Source organism: Lissotriton vulgaris, chromosome 5, assembly GCF_964263255.1.
Source record: "Lissotriton vulgaris chromosome 5, aLisVul1.2, whole genome shotgun sequence".
NCBI classification, from domain to species: Eukaryota; Metazoa; Chordata; class Amphibia; order Caudata; family Salamandridae; genus Lissotriton; species Lissotriton vulgaris.
This window is the reverse complement of record NC_141693.1, coordinates 1,635,558,585-1,635,583,395: the sequence shown is the minus strand read 5'-3', so window position 1 is coordinate 1,635,583,395 and position 24,811 is coordinate 1,635,558,585. Positions and strand designations below refer to the sequence as shown.

General features: G+C 45.0%; 1 protein-coding gene across 1 annotated transcript in view; it reads right to left on the bottom strand.

Annotated features, from left to right (window-relative positions):
- Positions 1–24,811, bottom strand: part of SCN4A (sodium voltage-gated channel alpha subunit 4) — a 1,232,571-nt gene that overhangs the window by 785,501 nt on the left and 422,259 nt on the right. The window contains exon 2 of the mRNA XM_086923780.1: positions 24,200–24,515. Coding sequence (XP_086779906.1) covers positions 24,200–24,457 — 258 coding nt within the window. The 5' untranslated portion in view covers positions 24,458–24,515. The remainder of the gene's footprint in view (positions 1–24,199; positions 24,516–24,811) is intronic.

The window sequence follows — 24,811 nt, the reverse complement described above, 5'->3', positions numbered from 1 at the left end:
TGGGCCATTTGACTGCTTTCTCGCTGGAGTCCCCTAGCAAAAAATTTCTGGAGCAGGACGCAGCCCTATGTCTGCAGAAGAGAACTACCCCTGTAAGGTAAGGGTGGACTGATCACCCACCAAGTCTGTATGATTCTGTTATTGAATTTCGCAACAGTCAAACTGTTATTGACTTTTGCCAAAGCCAAGCAAGCAAGGTGAGTTTTTAAAAACTCGCTGGTGTCTGTTCTGTATGATTCTGTTGTTATTGACTTTTGCAAAAGCCAAGCAAGTGAGGTGATTTTTAAAAACTCGCTGGTGTCTGTTACCCATTTTTTTAAGCATGCCAGTCAGTAGTAAGTTCAAGAGATTATGTTATTGTATGTGTACGCAGGACTCCCAGCTGGAGGCGGCCTGTCTGCTTCCTCCAGAAGGGACCCCTGGCCATACGATGTATGTGAAACATGGCCCTTCTGCCATAATGTTTTCCTCATTCTGGATAAAATATACAAAACAAAGTAATGCGGAATTACAGTGGCCACTTTATGGCTCCTTTAATTCCCAATTTCTCACCAACTTAGAGGAACAATTAATCAAAAGAAAAACGCGCCCGTCTATGTTTGAATCTGTCCGATTATGCTGATCAAATCCGAGTCACCATCTATACCGGTAGCCAGTATGGGTTTGGTGTGGTTCATGACTTCGGACAGCTATGGTCACAGAGATTTTTTTAACGTCATCAGGATCTCCCAACAGTAACGGGGAAAATGTGAGACAGTTGTTGGAAGCTTTGCAGCGTCCACAAGAAATTTCTGTGGTAAAATGTGCAGCTCATGGGAGGGGAAATTACTTTGTCTCTATAGGAACTCAATATGTAAAGTTGCATGTTTTTGCACTGAAAAGGGTGCATTTTCAGTGAAGAATATGTAGGAGAGAGCCCAGAAAGAACCAAGCTCAACAGGATGTTAGCCATGGTAGACACTTGGGATGAGCTAATGCTGAGAGAAGTTTCAGAGCAGGAAGAGGCTGCATGGCTAAGAGCAGGATGTGAGAAAAGGGAAAATGGCATTTGGGTTTCAAGTGATTACAGTCAGGTAACAGCAGTGTTACCTGATGATTTGTTGAGTCCTATGGCAAGACAGATTCATGGAGCATTGCACATTGGAAGGGATGCTATGGTGCAAGTGTTCAGACAAACGTGGTACAATCCACGGTTCAGTGCGTTTGCTGAAGCAGTGTGTTACAGGTGTGTTACATCAGCAAATTAATGCTGGAAAGAAAACTGTGGTTGTATGGAGTGACATTGGGAGATCTGGAGGGCCGTCCAATAAAATCCAGCTCAATTTTATCAAAATACCTAAGTGCAATGGCTTGAGGTACATTTTGGTTGTGGTGTGTGTTTTCTCACGATGGGTGGAAGTGTACCCAACAAGAAGATGTGATAGCCTCACAGTAACAAAATTGTTGTTTAGGGAATTGATTCTGCGGTTCAGTTTTCCAACTTCATTGGAGTCGGATAGAGAAACACACTTCATAGTGAAATCAGGAAGTTACTTTGTGCTGCCTTAAATGTGGATCAAAGACTGCATTGTAGCTATCGAACAGAGGTTTCTGGTATTGTGGAGCAGATTAATGGGAATTTGAAGATGGGGATGGCAAAAGTGTGTTTGTCTGGTTGGTTTGTCAGTCTATACAAGACCCAGGTATTGACTCTGAGGGAGAAGGTAATGTTGCGAAGGATATAGAGTCAGACTCAGCTGAAGGAACTGGTGCACAAAGTGGGCGGGAGCAGAGGAGAAAGGCTGATATTGCAGAAGACACGTGGCCTGGGAGACAAAAAAGTCTGAATCTGGGACTAGCTCCCAATAGAGATTTTGCTCCTGTGTCGGAGACATCTGAATCTAAATTGAGTGATGCAGAGCAAACTCAAGAAGGTCCAAGAAGGTCAAGGAGGGTAAGAGTGCCTTGCCAGAGATACGCTACCCCGGAGTGGACTTACATGATTACTTCTTCCGGAAGTAGTGGGGGCCGGGAGACTGAGGTCTTCACAAGTGATCAGCAGAACACCTGAGTTGAAAATTGATGTGGGACTGGTAGTTTCTGGATTGGAAATAGGAGGATTACTAACAATAACTATTCTGAGACCTTCGATATTGAGCAGAGTGTGAATTCTGATCTTTTAGGAACTGTCCTCTCCAACTTTTGGATATCAGCCACCATCTCAGGAAATTGCAGCTGTTCGTCTTGAAATTTTTCAGCATGTATTGATTGAAATCAGTTCTGAGCTTATAAGAGACTGTGATTGAACTGTGAAGTGTAAATAAGCATTAAAAAAGATAACCAAGGTCCGAATGGAAAAAGAATACAATCAGGGATCTTTCCGTAGAAGAAGGAAGAGGGCTAAGGAAGTGTTTCTGAACTGTGTAATTCAAAATCTGAGCTACAAACTGTGAAAGAATTTCCAGCACGTCAATGGACTGTGTTCAAACTGGTTGAACAGCAATCTGAGTTGAAAAAAAGAGACTGTTAGTGCATCCTCTTGTTGGATCACGCCGACAAGCTGAAACTGGAGTCTGGAAATTCAAACCATAGGTCTAAATGTGTGATAGGTACACTCCTAGTAGGGGTGATCGTTGTAATAGCAGTACATATTATTGTGTCTGTAAAAGTTTCACATGATGCAGAAGTTGAGGAAGTGGGAGTACAAGGGACATCCACACCTCCAGTGCAAAAGAAGGTATCGTAGGAGCTGAATAAGTTATGCTAGATCAAACTAGACATATGCTGCATGAAGATTTGTCTAGAGGTAATTACACGCTTAATGCATATGCAAAGCTGCTATATGAATATGTGAACATAATGGTGTGTGTATGCAATTGCCTGCATCTGTAGAGGAGGTTATTCAAAGCCATCATCTCCCTTTGACGTGTGGTATTACATGTAGTTTATTGCTTAGTATGTTTTATGATAAGGGTCACTATGAGTATTACTTTTCCAATTATGATGTAGTGCTTTCAGAGGTTCCAGCTTATACGCATTTGAACAAGTATGACTACTATAAGCAGGAAGTTAGAATAGGGAAGTATTTAATACCACTGTAACTTTAGATACAGCTTATGCACATCGTCCCAACTTAACATACTCATTAACAGATGTAGAGAAGAAATTTATAGATCAGGTAGAGGTTAGACATAGACAATGAACTGGAAATGGTTATGACAAAGAAGGTAAAGTTGAGTGGACCAAGTAGGAGTTAGCACATAAAGTGAAAGGGAGTAGTTTTCCAATAGAATTTTGAGCAGAGGGGAAGGCTGTGTGTGAAACAAGTTCAGACCTATTATGATAAGGTCTTTGTGGGACAGAGTGCGTGTGATCATACTTTCACTATTGAGGCTACAGTGAAGAACTTTTTGCAGGATGCCATACAAGTGGTTCCAAATGTGTATTTTGTGATGAGGAAATATGCCTATGTACAATTGCCATTGAATTGGTATTGTACGTGCTATATAGCAGTAGTGTTTCCGAAAATCTATCATGTGGAGGACTTAGGACTTTGGATGGTGGATTATATCCTAGAAGGAAGCGAGGTGCAAATGCAGGGGAGATTGTGGAGGACATTTCTAGGAGCATTGATATCAAATCTGGGAGTAGTGCTGAATGATATCAAAATTAGGAAGTTACCAACCATTGTGGAGAAGTTGTCAGCAAACACAGCTCAGTCGCTGTTGCTTGTAGATGGAGAATTGGTGTTGATAAGTGCTATGGTGATGCAGAATCATCTTGCTTTAGATGCTCTACTGGCAAAAGAGGGCAGAGTCTGTAAAATGCTGAAAGTTCAACAGTACTGTACTTATATATCTGATAAAAGTAAATATCTGGAGAAGTATAAAAGTAACATCACTGAAATCTATCATAAGGTGCATGATTTAGCTACAGAAGTAGTTTGGGACAAAGTGGGAAAGGGTTTGGTAAGGTAGGAAGTTGGTTTGCTTCCCTTGGAAAGGGAATTCTTGGTTACATGTCGAAGCCTATTATCATAGTGGTGGTTTGTGTGATTATTTTATTGGGATTAGTTAGAGTTTACAAGTGGTATAAAGCGAACCGAGTTGAGAGATCACTTAGAGAGCAAGAGTGAAGGATGGAGAGACTGCAAGACAGTCATTATGAGAATATCAAAAGCCTGGAGAGGTTCAGACAGGGAAAAGTGGCTACAAGTTCTGTTTAAGTTGGTACTTTCTCCAGGGAGTGTGAATTGTTGTGATGACACTTGTCTGCACATACATATACACCTGTATTGTATTAACTTTGATCATTAGAAATGTCTCGTAATAACGAAAATGTGAATGGATAAAAAAGGATTTTGTGCCATGGAAGAGAAATTAAATGGAATTTTATTCGGAAACTGTAACCTTTAGCATATTGCATTTGCCTAGTGAAAAGTCTATGTATAATGTATAATTTGATTTAAACGTGCACCATGATGAAGATTGCATGTGAAAATGATAAGTTGTGCTTAACGTGTAACAATTTTAGATGTTTGCAAAGCAAAGCATTATTAACATGCGTGTATAATTTGATGTGTAAAGGCCTAAATTAAATGTTCATGTTTGTATAAATGAAAGGCCTATTCTTTACTCTTATGTTGGCCAAATTATGTCGGCCTGGAAATGTAATTTCCCTGGTAAGCTCTCGCATTTGGAGGTAGTCAGCGAATTTCATGTGCATGCAAGGTTGTTCTGTTCTCATGTTTTAGTTGCAGGTGGAAGAAGCTGCCTTTGTTAGTTAGAACTAACACCTTTTATTTTAGAAGTTAGACATGGAGGTAAGGAGTTACATTGTCTGAGGAATGTCGATAATTGGAAGTTGGTGTTCTTTCTCACCGGGGAGGCCTGGGAATCAAGGTCACACAGCTGAACACTGGATGAAGTGAGAAAGACAGTGGAAAACTACCTAGGAGAGGTGTTTGTTGAGGTGAGGTGCTCTATGGGCATGTATTACATCTTTGCAATTTGTATTAGGGACAGTACCCCAAGGAAGGAGAGGCAGCAAGTATCAGGGAGGTAGGAGACAGGATGAGGTATGAGAAGGGGTTAAGGAATCGATCTGAAAAGAGCATCTTAGAGCAAGTTCTGTAGCTTCGGCTACTTAACCCAAAATGGTGAATGTACTTCTTAGGAAGTCTACATGAGCTGACACCTCTATTGATCTTGCCAGGGAAATGCTAAGTAGGGATGTCACTTTAGAGACAGAGTAGGGATAGCCTAATGCTTTTCACTTTTCAGCCACAGATGAAGTCTGACTTAAATATTGGAGCAGTCCTTGCTTGTGTCTTATTTTTGGAACTTTTCAACTTTTACATGGTCCATCGGATTAAGGACACTCCTAGATATGGTTTTGTATTAGTTCCTGTATACTTTTACAACCTCTTCTTGAGGTGCTTGTACATTCGATGGTTTTTGGCTTTGTAATGAACCCACTAACTTGGAACTCGGAGTCTGTGATCCTTTTTGAGGCACAGTTATTACAGATTGTTGGATTTTCCTACAATGAGTTATTTCTCCCTTTACACTTCTCAGCAGGTAATAAAGACCGATCGACCCATGGTTCCTAGTTAATTGTAGGTAGTGGAACCCGGCTTAATCATTGTCATGGAAAAAAACAGTGCCATTTGAAGACACACACACTCTTCTCTTTTTCTTTTTCTCTCTCACTGTATGAGAGGTAGTGTTTGCAATTCTTAAAAAATATATTAAATTACATTCTTTATTCATTTTACCACACGTTTGCTGCATTTTTTTTAAAACTACATCCAAGTAAAAAAGAGAAAAAGTCCAGTGGTGAACGAAAATCTTTAAAAAAGAACATGTCCATGCAGCATCTGCAAAATATTTTATTGTGTTGTTTTACTGTTAACTAAAATTGTAATTCTAAATATTCATCTTAAAATGTCCTATTACCTTGCCGGACCTTATGGAATTATGTAGAAGTTTATGAGGAACAAGATTAACCATCTATGCACATAATGAGCCTTGGGCTAATATTGTGGGCCTCATTTATGATGTTTTACCGGGGGGCAGCGCAGCAGGGCTTCCTGCAGCTTTCTCTACGGCAAAAGAAAAGGGCAAGAATGTGCCATAGCTATAAGATACGGTGCATTCCTGTCCCTTTCCCCTGCGCCGGCGCACAATGGCCTGCCGTGCACCAACGCAGGGTCTTTTGCACCATGGTGCAAGGGTGCCTGCATTGCGGGGATGATTATTTTTGTACAGGAAGCGAAACCTTTCTGTACAAGAATAATCACAAGAGGCGTTTACCTCTTTCTATGTGTGCTGCAGAATACAGCACACATAGAGCTGCCTCAGATTTACAGTTTCCTCGTAATTCTGGGGCAGTGTCAAAAGGTGATGGATGTTGCTGGGAACACCCCCAGCAACACCCATTGCACGCCCCTTTAACGCAGAGCACTGCGTTAAAGGGCCTGATATTTATCAGGCAGCATTAAGCCAAATATCACGCATGCTTCTGCGCCACGTGACGTGCCTGCGGAGCAAGGAGTTTATTAAATGAGGCCCTGTACGTACAAACAAGTATTTGAGAGAGTGAAAAAAGATACAAAAATATTTAGGGCCACATGTACGTAGCTTTTTTTGGTCACCAATGGCCCAATTCACAGAATTGGGCCGTTTGCTACCACAAAAAGCTTTTTCCTATGTACAAAACCCTATTTTATAATTCGGTAACCTATTATCGAATTACTAAATGGGTTAGCGATTCGATATTAGGAAGAGTTGTCCCTTCCTAATAGTGACTTGCAGTGGTAAGTAGAAATGTTTTGCGAATGAAATGCGGTCGCAAAAGATCAGTTTTTTAAAAAACAATTTCAATTTGGTGCTAATGCAATCGCAAAGGGAAAGGGATACCTATGGGACCCATTTCCCTTTGTGAATGCATGCAAAAATGTTTTTTAAGAGCAGGCAGTGGTCCCACAGACCACTACCTACTCTTAAAAAATGAAAATAATACCTTTCATGTTATGTTTGAAACGCAAAGGACTCCCTCCCTGTGTATGTTTTAGCAATTCCCAATAGGTCTCAAATTGCGACCTACCTCCTGCATATTAGTGAGGTAGGCCATTTGCACCCGACTGGGAATCGCAAACAGTGTTAAACACACTGTAGTACGTAGCTGGTTTACGATTTCATAATTCGTTATATGGAAATCGCAAATTCAAAGCTACGTACATGTGGCCCCCAGTTATTCAGTAGGTAATGTGAGTCTTCGAATGCCTGGCTAATGTGAACAGGGTGTTAATGTTTATCTATAGAGTTATGATATTTATGTATAGCAATCCACAGTTACATCAAATTGAATGGTAATAAACATAATAAACATTTCAATATGCCCCTCTAAAGTGCTCAAAATTGTAATCGCAGGGTGCAAAGGTGAGAAATAGTGAGGTAGTGTGTACCACAGCTTCAGGAGATCAAGAGAACCTAAAGCAAATAATCAGTATGAATGTTTTCTTACACTACAAGCATTTGGAATGAATCATTAAATATCAGGTATGCTTGTTTAGAACGCCAACAGCGTTCTAACCTTGTAGCATAAATTATAACTCATCATCAGGACCAGGGATCTAGCACGGTACACATATGTGGTATTGTGTGGTGGAGGTTGTGGGGGTTGAAGAGGGCAGTGAGGCACTGTGAGTGTGGGATGGATCAAGTAATCTGTTTCAATTCATGCTTGTAATAAGAGTAGCTGAGGAGTAAATTGGCACACAGGTTTTTTTAATAGCAAACCCAGCAGTGCAACTGTGTCTGCTCTCTCCTCATACATCTGAGTATGAGTTGGAGCCTGGTATTTCATTTAAGGATGGCATCATGTGCCATCCAGGCGATGATCTAACTTGATAAAAGGGGACTCAGTCGTCACACGTCACACGCAGGTTCTTTGGGTGGCGGAGGCGCCAGTGCGACTGTCACTGATTAAGCAGCAGACAGAATTGTGATTTAGTACACATAAATGCATAAAACCTCCCCCAAAATTGGATCCAATGATTCAATAAAAAATAAACAAAGTTCAAAATACATGTTAAATAATGTCACAATATATTGCAAGATATTGCACCAAGGAGTACATAAAGTAGCTATAGTGCTTCTAGTGCAAAATATGAAAAAAACTTTATATGAAGAAAGCCTCCTGGTTGAACAGCAACAAGACAAGATGTAAACAAGAGATAAAAGCGGAAGTTTTGGCTTAGGTGACATTGTAGTCCTCCAGAGCATCATTAATATTGCTTTAATAGACACTTAAAAAAGTTGAAAACTCTGTGGCAAAACATTTCATTCAGAGGTGCATAAAGAGACCGAAGGATTGGTTGAGACTTGAGGCCAGATGTACAACCCTTTTTAGCAGTTGCAAACAGAAAATTGGTGTGTTTGTGAACGCTAAAAAGGGTTCTGGTAAGAACAGACCCTATTTTGCGAGTCAGTAACCTAATACCGACTCGCAAAATAGGGTTTGTAAATTGCTCTTAGGAAGGGGCGTGCTAAGAGCATCCCTTCCAAATAGCGAGTCGCACTGGTATGTACCATTGTTTTGCGACTGTAAATGCAGCTACCACCTACTTCGAGTAGGTGGTAAGCCAGTCGCAAATGGGAAGGCGTCCTCAGGGGATGCCTTCCCCTTTGAGTTGGGCAGCGAAAATATTATTTAGGAGCACAGAGCACTGCCTACTGTTAAAAAAATGAAACTGAAATGCTTCACTTTTCTTTTTTTAAATGCATCCTGTTTTCCTTTAACGAAAAGGGGCTGCATTAAAAAACTGCTTTATTTAATAAGCAGTCACAGAGATAGTGGTCTGCTGACTCCAGCAGGCCATCATCCCTGTGAGTGCTGGCCATTCCTAATAGGTCACAAATTGGGCCCTGGCTCATGAACATTGATGAGGAAGGCCATTTGTGTTTAAAGCCCTTCTCACCTCTTACAAGCAAGCCATTATAACTAGGAAAGCCGAGTATTAAGAGGGAAGGATCACAGAGGCAGTTAACATACAGAAAGAGACGTTCATAATTCTGAAAGAATTAAGTCAAAAGTCTGAGATAAAATCTACGGTCGCACCCATCGACTGTAACGTCTTACAGGCATTCTTTCTTTGGAAAGTTAGGGATATCATCTCAGAAATTGCAAACACCTGGACCAACCAGGGCTTTTTCCAGACCCAGTCCTCCCCCCCGGTACTCAACTCACAAACTTCCCTAAAATAGAATTAGCCTCTCTGACTCTACTAATGAGTCTCACCGAATCGGGCTCCCCAGCAGACCCCTGCCCTCCGAGGATTTTCCAAATGGCCCTTCCAGGGCTGGAAAAACAGATTCTTATGCTGTTGAACAACTCCCTGGAAACCGGCTACTTACCTATCAACCTAAAAGAAGCCAGGGTCACCACCCTGCTAAAGAAGCCAGATGCTGATGCTTACACTCTTAAGAATTATAGACCTATCTCCCATCTCCCCATCTTGGCAAAAGTGATAGAACAACATGTACTGAGGACACTTTCGACCTATTTGGTGGACCACCAGCTACTCCAAGCACAACAGGCGGGTTTCAGAGCCCATTATAGTACTGAGCTAGTGATGCTGTCAGTACTTGACGAGCTCAGAATTATGGCTGACAACAAAAAAACGAGTGCCCTGATTTTATTAGATCTATCAGCAGCATTCAATACAGTCAGCCACAAAAAGCTCCTGTCCCGTCTTTCTGACCTGGGCATCAGCAGGCTAGCACATCAATGGCTAGAATCATTTCTATCAGACCGGACTCAGAAGGATGAGTTGGGTGAGCATGCATCGACTTAGGGCATTCTTACCTGCGGCGTACTCCAGGGCTCCGCATTGTCCCTGCTCCTCTTTAACATATACCTGCAACACCTTGTAGAGACCCTGGCTCACATGGATTGCCGGGTCTTCAATTATGGAGATGATACCCAACTCCTCATCCGGATAAACAACTCTAGTCTGGCCCAGGAATCGGCACAAAATCTATTCAGATTGATAGTGAATTGGATGACAGCCAATTCTCTGAAAATAAATCCTGACAAGACTGAAGTGCTTGTCATTCCCACAAAAAGCAGCTCTTGATGTGACCTTTTTTGGCCACCTGAACTGGGCGCTACCCCCACACCAGTGCCGGTCAGAAAAAGCCTAGGTATAGAAATTGATTCAAAGTTGTCCATGTCCAGCCAGGTCACCACGGTGGTGGGAACCTGTATAGGGTTTATTAGGCAGTATGGGAAACTTGCCCCTCTTCTTTCAACCACCTCACTACAGGTGATTGTATCCACCACTGTCGTCTCTAGGCTGGATTATGGGAATGCCCTATACATTGGTCTCCCCCAGAAACTTATCAAGAGACTACAGGTAGTGCAGAATGATGCGACCAGGCTCATTTTCAGACTTCCCAGAAGGATCCATGCTACACCTCTTTTAAATAAATTGCATTGGCTCCCCTTTAAACAGAGAGCTCAATTCAAAGGCTTTTGTATTGCCCACAAAGCAATCTACGGCCAAGCCCCAGTGTACATATAAGAACACCTTGAGAACTATGTTCCAGGCCGGACACTGCGAACATGTGGGGCCTGCCGCCTAGTCCTTCCCAGATACACCACCAAATCCAAAGGGGGCACATCGTTTTCTGTCATGCTGTCACAAATTTGGAACAATTTATCTGAGCACTTATTCAGGGAACCGGTCCTCCTTACCTTTAGGCAACAACTTAAAATGCTTCTATTTAGGGAGGCGTTAGCTACAGTGTAATCTACTGCCTTGTGTTACCAGTTGCCGTCAGAGATCCTGGCCACTGTCTTTAAAAGCGCTTAGAGACTTGAAGGTGATTTTGCGGTATACAAAAGACATTCGGGAATCAGTAAATTTGTCTGGTACACATTAATAGATCCATTTTGCAAGTTGCCAACTGCGAGTTGCAGAAACTCCGAATTTGCGATCTGCAAAACGGAATGGGCATACACCTGACCTGAGAGAATAGATAATTGCAAACATACAGGCCTCAACCAAATATGCAAACATAATAAAGCAGGGCAGACAAACAGAACTTGGTTAAGATTGTGAGGGCCATTTTTACACAAATTACAGACTATCGAAGGGCCATACCATCTGGCCAAGAGGGGATTTAACTGGGGCAAATCCTGTCTTAGGAGGAGTCAAAAGTGTCTCAATCCAATGGGAAAATTCCTAAAGATGTAAAGCCTGAGCTCTCTTTATCATATAGGAGTCTACAGAGGAATGACACCCCCTTTTTTTAGTACAAGCCTCCCTATCTAGGCAAAAGGTCAGGGCCCATGTAGCTTGTTTCAGACCAGCTTTTAGTTGCTCTGTTAACGTAAGGATCAAAGATGGATCAAGTTGTAGCAAATCGGCCGCAACCACAACATTTCTATAAATTAGGAAATTCTTTTTTAAGCCCATCCAAAATTTCTTTCACTATACAAAACCTTGCCGAGCCATTGTGCCTCTTATCAAGGCAACCCACCCAGCGTCCCCCCCCTGCCAGACCCTGGACAAAGGCACTTCTCAGGCCAAAGTCAAGCCTTAAAGTCACAACGGGGAATGCTGTACTAACTGACGTTATGCTTCCGAGGACACGGCCTTCCATCATACTCCGAAAATCCAATTTAGGTACATCAATCGATTCAAATCCGTACAACAAAGAGGCAGGAATTTTGGCTTGCTAAACCTCTATTACAAGTAAGAAATGTCTTCTTCCAGTGGCCCTATAAGAGGCACCCAAACATTTTGCCTGACAATAGGCTTTCCACAGGGACTTTTTCACTTAACTTTCCACACATTATCTTCCCCAAAAAGGTGTAAGATTTCACTATTACTAACTTTTGGGCTCCTAGTGGCCAAATGAAGCATCCTTATTTTGACCCCCTTCAAGCTACATCAAAAAAGTAGCTTTCAAACACAAAGAGAGGTCATTGGGAGGGGTACTGGGCACATCTCAGAGAGGTCACTGGGAAGGAGCGTGGGAACATCTCAGGTTGGAGATGGGGGCTGATAAAAGGATCAGTAATAGTGGGGCTGAGGCCCTGGGGTATTTTATTTTATTTTTTGTGTATTTTATAAAGCGTGCAGCTACCCCAATGGGGTGTCCCGGCGCTGATTGATCAGAGGCAGATGGACCAAGACAGAGGCTTACAGGCTGAATAAAAAGGTTTTAAGGGATCTGCGGAATTAGGGTTCCGATCAGCTCATCCAAAGGTACAGCGGAAGCTTATTCCAGCGTTGGGTGGCACATACCTCAAAAGTTTTGCCACCCGATCGAGCTTTTTTAAATTTAGGAGTCGCAAGTAACAGCATAGTGTTTGAGCGGAGGACTCTCGAGTTACTGTATGGTCAGAGACTTGACCTCAGATGAGCTGGGCCTTTGCCTTTTGTCGTCCTGTAGGCCAGAGTCATGGCTTTGAAGTCAATTTGCTTAGAAACAGGGAGCCAGTGCAATTTTCGCAGGTAAGGGGAAATGTGTTGCCTGAGGGGGATACCACCGATCAGACGGGCAGCTGCGTTTTGCACTATCTGTAATCTATGGCACAGTCCTGCTGTCAAACCTAGGTATAATCCATTGGCATAGTCAAGATGCGAGATTATAAGTGCATAGACTATTGTTTTGCGGTTAGCGCTGGGTAAATAGTTTATACGTTTTTTTATAATTTTAATTTTAGAAAAACATGCTGCAGATACTGTTTGGACCTGATTCCCAAAGGATAAACGGTGGTCCCATCGGACCCCTAGGTTTCTAACAGAGTCCTTCGAGGTAGGAGCCTGGCTCAGATCTTCCGGCCACCATAAGTTGGAATCTAATGGAGATGGTTGATTAAAAAATAAAACCTCGGTTCTTCCCGCATTGAGGCTGAGGAAATTCAAATCCATCCATTTCAAAAGTAAAAAGCAGCTGAATATCGTCGGCATAAGATGTTGTTTTAATGCCAGAGTGTGATATCATTTCAGCTAAAGGGGTAAAATACACATTAAACAGGAGGGGGCTTAGCGAGGAGCCCTGAGGAACACCCCATTTCAGTGGCCTAACTGAAGAAGTGAAGGGAGGGGTATGAACCTGTTGTTTACGGTCCGCGAGGAAGAGCCTATCCATTTAAGGACCGTGCCCTGGATTCCAATAGAGCTTAGCCTTCTCAGCAGGATAGAGTGAGAGACAGTGTCAAATGCTGCTGATAAATCCAGCTGCAAAAACAACAAGTGATGGACCGAATGTGGATCAATGTCACACATTCCCCCAGTCAAAAGATCTGGGCCCAAATCCATCGTTTTTTTGCACTCCACACCACCCTGGGTTAGACAATGGCGATATGCAAATCAGCTCTGACCCTGTTGCCCCATGGGAACAGTCCAGTCCGAACTACAAAAACCATGTCCTTCCCAGAACGGAATCAAGCATCCGAGGACCGGACCGGTTTCGAGGTAACACCTCTCATCAGCCCGGCTAGCTTGACTCCAAGTGGTGTGGAGTGACTGGGACCCACGTCTGGGCATCCCCAGCGCACTTAGGGTGGCAATTGCAAAAACAACAAGTGATGGACCGAATGTGGATCAATGTCACATATTCCCCCAGTCAAAAGATCTGGGCCCAAATCCATCGTTTTTTGCACTCCACACCACCCTGGGTTAGACAATGGCGATATGCAAATCAGCTCTGACCCTGTTGCCCCATGGGAACAGTCCAGTCCGAACTACAAAAGCCATGTCCTTCCCAGAACGGAATCAAGCAGCACCAGCCCCGCCCTCGAGCCCCGGTCAAGTGTTCACCGTACAGAGTCCGCCATTTCAATCAGGGCCGACTCCGTACTATAGCCTGAGCGAAAACCATGCTGGGAATCTTGAAGGAGGCCCTGGTTCTCTATAAAGCTAGCAATTTGCTGATGAGCTAATTTTTCCAAAATCTTAGCTGGGGCGGGGAGGAGGGAGATCGGCCTGCAATTACCAGGAGTCTCTGGATCCGCATTGGCTTTTTTTAAGATCGGAACCAGAAAAGCATGTTTCCATGCTTCTGGAAAAATACCAGTGCTAAGAGAGGCATTCCATATAGGGTTGCGATGGGGATTGAGAAGAGCTGCTAATTCTTTATATTGTTTTGCTGGCAAGGGGTCGCTAGGAGATCCAGATTTGCATTTGAGCAATTCCTGAAGGGAAGTTCCTTTGGATATTTCCCAAAATTCGGAAAAGACTGGGACTGAGATCTTATGGTCCATTGGTGCCTCCTTGATATCAGAGCTGTCCCTGGTTGCAAATGAGGCATAAATGAGAGCAATTTTCTCCTCAAAAAACTTAGAGAGTTGGGTGCAGAGAGATTGAGACACCAGCTGGTGTCGATTCAAGGCTTGTGTGTCAGTGAAAGATCTGACAATCGTAAAAATCTCTCTGGGGGCGGTACTGGCTTTATCAATTTTGTATGATAAAAAACTTCTTTTTTGTATTATGATCAGTTTACGGTACTCTTTAAGGGCAGTGCGATACTCAAGTTTACTTTCTATTGAGTACCCCAGTCTCCAGCGGCGTTCCAGGACTTTGCAGGTGGACTTTTTCTGTCAAAGTTCGTCCAAGTACCAGGGGGCTGCGGGTAAAGACCTAAAGGTTTTGATTGGCCTAAGAGGAGCTAGTGACTCGATTGCCTCGCCCACCCAGTCATTAAGATTGGAAATACACGAGTCCAAATCAGAGGTGGGAGGCGGACTAGAGTCTTTTAAGTGCTCTTGAAGAGAAGTCTGAGAGATTTTACTCCAATTTCTACCAAATTCCTTAGGGGTCAAAGAGGGTCTGTCAAAATGGGTCATTTGAATGGAAAAAGGAATGAGATAGTGGTCAGACCATATGACCGGTACAGGGTCTTCGATCGAGATATCGGGAATGTTGGAACATATCAAGTCCAATGTGTGGCCAGCTCTATGAGTGGGAAGAGCAATTAATTGGGTCAGATCACAGGCTGCCAAAGTGGAGATAAAATTCGAGCTGATGGGACAGGAGATATCTTCAGCATGTAAGTTAAAGTCTCCAAGAACCGTAAAATTAGCATACCGAGTACATGCTTGGGTAATATAATCCATCAAGGCTGGAAGATGGGTAGGGCTGGAATTAGGGGGATGATACATCAAAAGGCCAGCACATGAAATAGGGGCCGATAGTTTGATGCAGAAGGGAAGACCTTCAATGCAATCAATTTGATCGTAGTGTGGTGAGGTGACCGTCCATGTGGTTTTGTAAATAATTGCCACTCCACCCCCCTGTTTACCATTCTGCCGATTGGCACAGATAATACTATGGCCATCAGGGATAGACAGAGTAAGGGCAGGATTGGTCTCCTCGCTTAACCAAGTTTCTGTCAAGAAAAGGAGGTCCCAATCATTGTCCTTTAAAGACTGCAGAATATCTAAATGTTTGACCAACGATCTGCAATTTATTAGTGCTGTCTTAAGAGATATCCCCGTTCTAGGACCCCGAGATGGGGTTGGGTTGGGCAGGGAAAGATGTTTATCATGTTCGATATGTATGTTTGGAGAGAAACCACACCACTTACATGAAAAGGACAAACTCCATGGTTCAGATGGGTACACCAGGGGATGAGAGCAACCCGTAGGTCTAAGTGCAAATATCCCCATCTGGCTATATGTGGTCCTTTGAATAGTGGTATTTCGCACAGAGTGTCCGGCCCCGGCCGCGTTCTGGTCGTGGACAGGCGCAGACGGGCTTCCCTTTGGCGTCTGGGCAGGTATTGCCATTTTATCCTGTTGAGGGCGGGAGAGGGCAACAACTAGACCTCCACCCGAGACTTCCCCCAAAATGGCGGCTCTGTAGCTTCCCTCGTCAGCACCCAAATCGGCTGAGGGGAAGTGTGCAATGCAGGCAGGTAGGGAAAGTGCAAATGAGCAAGTACAGAAGGTTAAAAATATATTTGAAAAATGAAGCGCTAACCTATGTTCCCGGCTTCCGCCTCAGGAACTGTATTCTAATCAATCTGCGTTCTAATCAATCTGGTAACATTTTGATACACGTAACTGTGACTGCCAGTCAGGTGTGAACCTCACATCACTTCCATGGCCTGTGTTGGAGGTCTATCAGATTTGTAGTCGGTTCTTCTGGAGGAAGACGAAATAGAGAAGAAGGCAGTTCAAAAAGGAAGCATTACATTTGGTGTCTGGAAATGGACTATAAAGAAGGGGAGCTGGAGACCTCAAAAATTGTCAACCATCAAGCAGCCAGTCGGGCTGTGTGAGGAGGAGAGGTTATGCAAGATTTCTGCCTGTGACCAGAACTGGGGGCCAAGGCCTGCTAATCTCCAAGCTGGGTGAGGGAACATCACCCAGGAACAGGAAATCCAAGACCACTTGGTCTGGAACCTGGAGCATCAGTGCCGACCTTCTTTCTAAGACCAGTGTGCACTGTGAGGAAGAGGAGAGCGCTGAAAGGAGTGAGGCACAGTGGAAAAATCCTGATGAGTGGATTCCTAAAGTAAGGTGTGAGGAAATGGCTGCTGTACCAATCAAGTATTTTACCTGCATGCAGAGAAAAGTCGGTGACCCCTGTATTATTTATTATTTGAGTCTGAATCGAGGAACGATCAGCAGGCGTAGACTATTGGATCTCAAATGCCTTACTGAAGAGGATATCTTAAGCCTTTTGCTCAGGTAGCCAGGGCCAGTGCCATTAATTGCCCTGAAGGCAAGGATCAGAACCTTGAAGTCAATGCGACGGGCTATGGGAAGCCAATGTAGCTCCTCTCGGTATGCTCTGACCGAGTTGCGGGGGGGGATGTTACCAATGAGCCTTGCTGCCGCGTTTTGTATAGTTTGGAGTCGGTCAATGAGATATTGGGGGGCACCAGCATAAAGGCTGTTGGCATAATCAAGGTGTGCAGTGATGAGTGCCTGGACCACTGTTTTACGGGAAGATTGGGGGAGATAGGGAAAAATCTTCCTGATCATACGCAGTTTATTAAAACAAGCCGCCGCTACTTTATTGACCTGGGTTTTCCCAGACAAGGTGTTATCAAATATGAAGCCCAGGTTACCGGCTGATTGCACTGGTATAGGAGGTGGGTTAAGAACGGTGGGCCACCATAAAGTTGCAGGGGGAGTAGATTTCTGGCTGAAAAAGAGAACCTCAGTTTTTTCAGTGTTGAGGGCGAGATGGTTGGCAGCCATCCAGGTGCAGATGTTACCAAGGCAGTTTCGAAAGTTGGAAAAGAGGGAGTCAGAATGGTCTCTAAATGAAAAAATAAGCTGAGTATCATCAGCATAAGAGACCACCCTGACTCCCCAAGACTCAACTACCCTGGCAAGAGGGGCCAGATAAACATTAAACAATAAAGGGCTCAAGGCTGAACCCTGGGGCACACCACACAAAAGGGGTTTGTCTTCGGATTGAAATGGATGTAACAATACCCTTTGGGTCCGTCCGGACAGAAAGGATTTGATCCATGCTAGGGCCGTACCGTCGATCCCCAGCTGTTGTAGTCGAGATATAAGAATGACATGGGAAACCGTGTCAAATGCAGCGGATAGGTCGAGGAGGACCAACATGGCCTCCTCACCCCTATCCACTGATTCCCTGATTGTCTCGGAAACTTCCAGCAATGCTGTCTCGGTGCTGTAACCGGTTCGAAAGCCGGATTGAGAATCGTGTAACAGTTTGTTTGTTTCCAAAAACTGGGCCAGTTGTTTCTGAACCACTTTCTCCAGCACCTTAGCGGGCTTAGGCAGGAGCGAGATGGGTCAGTAACTGCAGAATAGAGAGGGGGGCTGCCATAAAGTGAGCAGAAGACTGTTGCTGCACCAACCGGGTCATCGTATGTGTATAGTGTTAAATTGGTAATCCTATATGCGAGGCAAGGCCTTCGTGAAGATTGCTGCCATGCCTATTGGGCCATAGCCTATGTGCATTAATAAATCAGCAAACCCTGTATGCCAGGTGAGGTTGTTGTAAAGATTGCTTCTGTGCCAATCGGGCCATTACCCTGTGAAGAAGAGGTATGGTCATCCTGTATGCCAGGATGACAGCTTGTGTTACATCTGTAAGTTGGGAGCAGATGCAGCGGAGCGCTGGACCTAGGAAGCCAATACTGTGTAGCCGTTTAGTGAGGATGGGGTATGAGAGATTGTCAAATACGGTAAAAAGGTCCAGGATTATGAAGGCCACCATTTCTCTTCTATCTAGGATTATGAAGATGTTTTCTGTGGCAGGGATGAGTGGTGTTTCAGTGCCTCAGTTGGGTCTGAAGCTGGGCTGCATGGTGTCAAGGAGCTAATGGTTGCTGAGGTTATCCATGAGGCGTGGGTTGATGAGCTTCTTTAAGTCCTTGGCCTGGTATGGTAGGAGGGAGATAGGTCTGAAGTTGGCAAGCATAGCTGGCTATGCAGATGGTTTCTTGAGCAGGGGATTTAAGGTGGCTTGTTTCCAGGTGACTGGAAAAGTGGCTGAGTTGATGGAGGTGTTGAGGATGGGTGTTGGTGATTCTCTGATCGGTAGGGGTCCTTTGGTGAAGGCGTGGTGAGGCAGGTGTCAGATGGGGAAGTGAGTGGATGGACTTGATGGCTGCAGTAGTTTCGTATGGGGTGATGATGGGCCACGTGGTCAGAGTTTGTTCTTAGGTCACAATGGGAAGTTGAGGGAATCAAAGTTGCTGTATGTGGAGGTTATATTAATACAGAATAAGTTTGAGAGTTTGTTGTAGAGGCCTTGGGAGGTAGTGATGTTGCTGGAGGTGTAGTGAAATCTGTGATGATGGTGAAGATTTCCTTTCTGCTATTTGTGCTTGTGGCAATGTGTTCTGCAGGAATTATGTCACTGGTCTTCCAGAACTGTTAGTGGTAGCACCTTAGGGGAGATTTGAAGATCCTTTTGTCTGTGGTGTCTTGGATTGTTCTCCAATTGTACTTCAGTTACTTGCAGTGGCATTTTGTTAGCTGGAGTTCCTATGTGTACCAACAGGCCTGTAGTCAGGCCCTTGACATTACGCTTAAGACATGTTAGAGTGTCGGCACATGTGGTGATACAGATGCTGTAGTGCTACATGGCTGTCAGGAAGCTGTTATTGTGCTTAGGCTGGTGCTTGGCAAGGGTGTAGGCCCAGTGCTCGTCTGTGATGTTTTTCCAGGTGCGGTGAGCACGTCTGGTGGTGTTGGGTTTGTGGTGGTGTGAGACTGGAATGTTGAAACTGACAAGGGCGTGATCTGTCCAGGTCATTGGTAATGACTTGTCAACTGTGATGTTGCTGAAGGAGGTGAAGATGGAGTCCAGTAGAGGTTTCCTAGGGGAATGAAGGTGCTGGAGTTAATGATGAGGGGTGCGATGAAGACCATGATGGCACTGGCGAAGTTGGTCCTGGGTCACGAAGGTTCCACACAGGGTGAAAGCTGGCTGTGATGCATAACTTGAAAGTGAGGTGTTCCATAATATGATTGGTGAAGGTATCCATGGAGATGGTGCAGCAGATGGTGTTGGTGTCTTTGAATATGATGGCGACTCCACTGCCAGGCTTATGCTGACGGTCTTCCCTGCTGATCTTGTAGCCAATGGGGATGGCAGCAGTGATGTCCGAAGCCAAGGTAGGGTTCAAGCCATATCTTTGCAAGGAAGAGCAATCTGGAGGTTGGCCATGCAGCAGATCCCATATCTCCGTGGCATATTTGGCGAGCAAGTGTCTGTTCAGGAGCATTCATGTGAGTGTGGTGTGCTGTGATGGTGGTTGTTTGTCTGTGTGTGTATTAGTGGGTGAGGTGCTGTTGGTGCAGAGTGTGGAAGAGTACATGAAAACTTGCAGGAGGGGCAGGTGGAAGCTCTCCCTATGTAGTGTGGTGGGGAGCGGCAGTAGTGTTGCAGGAGTACGGCGGGTAGCGGTGGAAGAACAAGCGTTCCTGGAGCTGGGTGCAGTCCAGGCGCAGATGGGCTTGCCTAGCGGCACTTCTGATGCACATCCATGCTGAGGCCACCCTTAAGTAGGATCTGGTAGGGGGAGGAGGTCAGGGGGTGTTGGGTGGGGCAGAGAGGGGTGTAGGAGGCTGTAGAGTGGGAAGGCTGGAAACAAAGAAGGAGCACTGGGGAGAAAAAGGGTAGTAAATGAGGGCACAGAGAAATGTTAGAAACAGAAGAAGAGGCAGAACAAACATAACCAGAGGAAGGAGTCCCACCAGGAGGTACAAAAAAGACAAACAATGGGCAGAAAAGCCACAGAAACAATCACAAATAAGGGCACAAAAGACAGGGGCGAGATAGAAAACAATGGGTAGAGACACAAGAGTCCTGGATTCCTGCGCATAGTTCTATGCATGAGCAGAATTTCTGCAACAACACAAAAGAGAGGAAAAGAGACCAAAACAAAGGGCTTACACAACAGAAGGCAAAAGAGAGAGCAAGAAGTCCGAAAGAGAGACAGAGCCAGTGAGAAGGAGAGAGAGAGAACGGTAGAGGCAGAGGTGGAGCAGTACGGTTTGAGCCCAGGTACTGCGCTTCCTACTTCCTAGGTGGCGAGCCCCTTCAGTGTGGTTGGCACTTGTGAACTAATTATTTGTTTTCTGTAAATTGGATTTGGTGTCTGTGCAATGTTTTAGTTGTTCTTTGCTTTCTTTTCTGACCGTGCTCAAAGTCTCCTTTTTGTTTTGCTTTCTAGTCTGTTTTTATGGTTTAAACCAGACCTTCAGCCCACCACCTCTACTCCTCAGACGGAAATCCCAAACCTCAAGCCCATGACTCAGGACAACAACTGCAGCAGCGTTTTTCCATGCTCCATGGAAGGACCCTTCATCTGCCACCACTGCCACTTCTCCTGCAACGTAAGAACCATCACAACCTCCAATCAGCTACAAGCACCCCACCAGAGACAACAGCTCCACTGCGGACTACTCAATATCCAATCCCTCTGCAAGCACGCCACAGAAATCTGGGACACCATAAACACCCTTGTCCGATGTGATGTTCATCACCGAGGCCTAGCTCACCCCAGCATGCGCACCCGACATAGCCACTGCTACAGTTCCCAGATTCAATATGATCTACCGTGACCACCTCAACAGACCCAGAGGAGGCAGTGCCATCATCCACAAGGACTCTCTCAACTGCATCGCCCTGGATGGCAACACAACTCCAATCATGGAACACCTAAACTTCCAGATAAAACACAACGCCAAAACAACCATCAGTTGTACCCTTGCCTACAGAACGCCAGGTCCCCTCCCCAGCTTCTGCAACACCATACCGGACTTCATCACCCACCCCCTGGCTATATACTCCATTCACTACATCTTCCAGGGAGACCTGAACTTCCACCTCAAGGACCTCAAGGACACCAACTCCACCACTGTTCTCGAAAACATGAACACCATTGGCCTATCTCAACTGGTCACCTCCTCCACGCAGATTGCAGGACACACCATGGACCCCATTTTCTCCACCAACCACCACACCAAGTTCTCCCACACCACCGAACTGCCCTGGACAGACCACAACATTGTTAGTTTCGCCATCAATGACCCACTGGAATACCCGATGAGACACCCTTCTCTCCCTAGGTGCAACTAGAGCAAAGTCACAGAACCCCACCTGACAGCTGCCCTCAAGGAAGCAAGACCAGTCCCCAAGGACTCCATCAAAATCAAGGTACAGAACTTCTCCAACTCGATCTATTCAGCCGCTGACACCATTGCCCCCGGAAAAACTCCACCAGCATTAGACCTGCCATCCAAGCATACTGGTGCACCCCAAAAGTCCTGACACTGAAGCGCCACTGCAAGAAACTGGAGAGACACTGGAGCCCCAACAAGACCCCGCCAACCTTCACTCCATTAAATCTTACCTCAAGAGCTCCCACCACTGGCTCAGAGAAACCAAGAAAGAAGCCCTCAACGCCCGCATCGAGGCAAGCACCAACCACAACAAGGAACTTTTCTGCATCGTCCAAGAATGTTCCAGCCTGTCCAAGACCGAGAACACGATTCACCATTCACAAACCCTCTACAACAGCCTCAACACCTCCATCACCACAGCCACTGTCCTGTATGCTTGGAAGACTGCCAAAGTGAAAACCCTCCTGAAGAAACCCTTAGCCAACCCCAACAGACTCAAAAAACTACTGACCCATCGTGCTCCTCCCCCTCCCCAGTCCTGTAGAAAGCACTCAAAGAAAATCACCTACTCGACCCCTCCCAATCAGGCTTTAGGCCCTACCACAGCACCAAAAATGGCCTAATCGTCGCAACCGATGACATCGGATGCCTCCTCGAACTAGGCAGATTGGCCGTCCTCATCCTTCTTAACCTACTGGCAGCCTTTGACACTGACTCCTACCATATCCTCATCACCAGAATACACCACATAGGCATCCAGGGCAAGGCCCTTGACTGGATCTCCCCCTTCCTCTCTGGCCAAACTCAGAGGATCCACCTTCCTCCCATCTCCTCTGCACCCAAGGACATCATATACTGCATCGCTCAGGGCTCTTCTCTCAGCCCCACCCTCTTCAACACCTACATGACACATCTGGCAAACATTGCTAGCACTCACGGACTCAACATCAGCTCCTCCTAGCTCGTCCTATCCCTCACTGCACCATGACCAATGTCGCCACCTTGATGAAGACCAACTGCCTGAAACTCAACTTGAACAACACAGAGGTCATCATATTTGGAAGCAAACACTACCCCTGGAACGATACCTGGTGGCGCTCCGTACTTGGCCCCACACCCTCCGCCCACGCACGCAACTCCCATCCCACCATGAAGCAACAGATCAATGCAGCCTCCTCTGCCTGCCTCAACACCCTTCGCTTGCTCCGCCAGACCTTCTGATGGATCCCCATCTCAACCAGGAAGAAAGTTACCCAAGCCCTCATCTCCAGCCGATTCGACTATAGCAATGCACTCTATGCCGGACCCACCAAACAGCTCCTGAACCACCGCCAAACTATTCAGAACTCAGCAGCTAGACTTATACTCAACCTCCCCAAAAGACCCATCATCACCCGCACTTCAGCGTCCTCTACTGGCTCCCTGTCCAGAAAAGATGTTTCTCCAAGCTCCTCACACACGCCTATAAAGCCCTCCACAGAACCAGACCCACCTACAGCACAACCGCTGCCTGACTTTCCACCAACCGGCCAGAGAGTTCCGCTCCTCCACCCTTGCCTTGGGCCACATTCCCTGCATCCACGGCATGTGCTGTGGAGGTTGCTGCTTCTCCTACCTCACCGTTAAGTCCTGGGATGACCTACCCCTTCACATTCACATCTCCCCGTCCCTGAAGGATTAAAGAAAACAGCTCAAGACTTGGCTCTTCTGCCATCACCTTTCCGAGTGAGGCCCACACTTCCACACAGCGCCTGGCGAACCCCTGGGTGAAAAGCTGTGCTCTACAAGACTTTGTGATTTATTGAAGTAGAGAGAGAAAAAATATATAGAGAGAGTGTAGACATGACGTGGGACCACTGCCTGCTTTTAAAAACATTTTCACAGCCAATCACAAAGGATAAGGGGTCCTGTGGGAACCCTTTCCTGTTTGCATCTGGCTTACACCCAATTTTAAACTAGTGGTAAAAGTGATTCTTTTGCAACCACATTTGCAGTTGCAAAATAAACTTACATCCCCTTGCGTCTTGCTATTAGGAAGGGACGCCCCTTACTAATAGTGACTCACAAAATCTATTTTGCGAGTTGGTAACAGGTTACCGACTCTTAAAATAGGTTTGGTACATGCTACAACCCTTTTTAGAGATGACAAACTGGCTGATTTCCCATTTGCAACTGTTAAAAACGGTCATACATCTGGCCCAAGGTTTTACTTTTACAGAGTATATTTCTAAAGAATTAAAGATGGCCTACTTTTGTCCTCTCTTCAGTGTTATCTTTATTTACACTATAATGCTGTGTATTACAGAACAGTCTAATGGAGAACAAGTCTCCTCCTGAAAATGGTTTGGCATCCCTATGTAGACTTTTTGTCAGACTCTAGGGGTAAAACATATATTGATAATGCTTTCATAGATCTGCCAAGTGTGGTTCTAAATAGATAAATAAGAACTTAGCCAGACCGGGCCTTATCAAAGTTCCATCTCCATCTTACTTTTCAATCAGTTTTTGACAGTTTTGATATGATGTTACTTCTGATCTCCCATACATGTGATGCATGTAGTCACTCATGTCTTACCTTTTGGTTTTTGTAGTAAGGATCAAGATCCTCTAAGGGCACGCCAATAACAGATGATGGAGGGTCGCCATAAATGAGAGGAAGGTTTTTTCCAGCTTCCAAGCCATTGTTGGGCTTTGGGAGGTTTTCTTCGAGCACTTCAATTTGCTTTGCCTTCCGGACTAGGTCGTCCGCAATCCTCTTTTCTATCGCAGCGAGAGATTCGCGAGTGAATGGTTTGAGACTATCAGGACCCAGAGGAAGAATTTGAGGTGCCATCTTCTCATTCTGCACTTCAAAGGTATATGTCTTGCCTCTTGTGCCAGTGAGGTAATGTCTGAAAACACAAAGACATATGTAAGTAACTTTTATATGTACCTCAGTCATTTGTCATTTTGTCGTGCTCAAACATTGACTGCACGAGTGTGAGATAACTGGCACAAAACATAATTGACTGGATTTGCTGGGTCATAATATACAGTTTTTAAAGCAAGGTGTCTGTACTTCTATTTTGAATAACCTTTAAAAAAAATCAGGTGCAAGAAACCATTTAAATTGAAATGAGTAGACAGGTAAATTTGAAGTTTCCAATGCAAAAGAGCAAGAGAATATCATCCCCTCAAACACTCGATA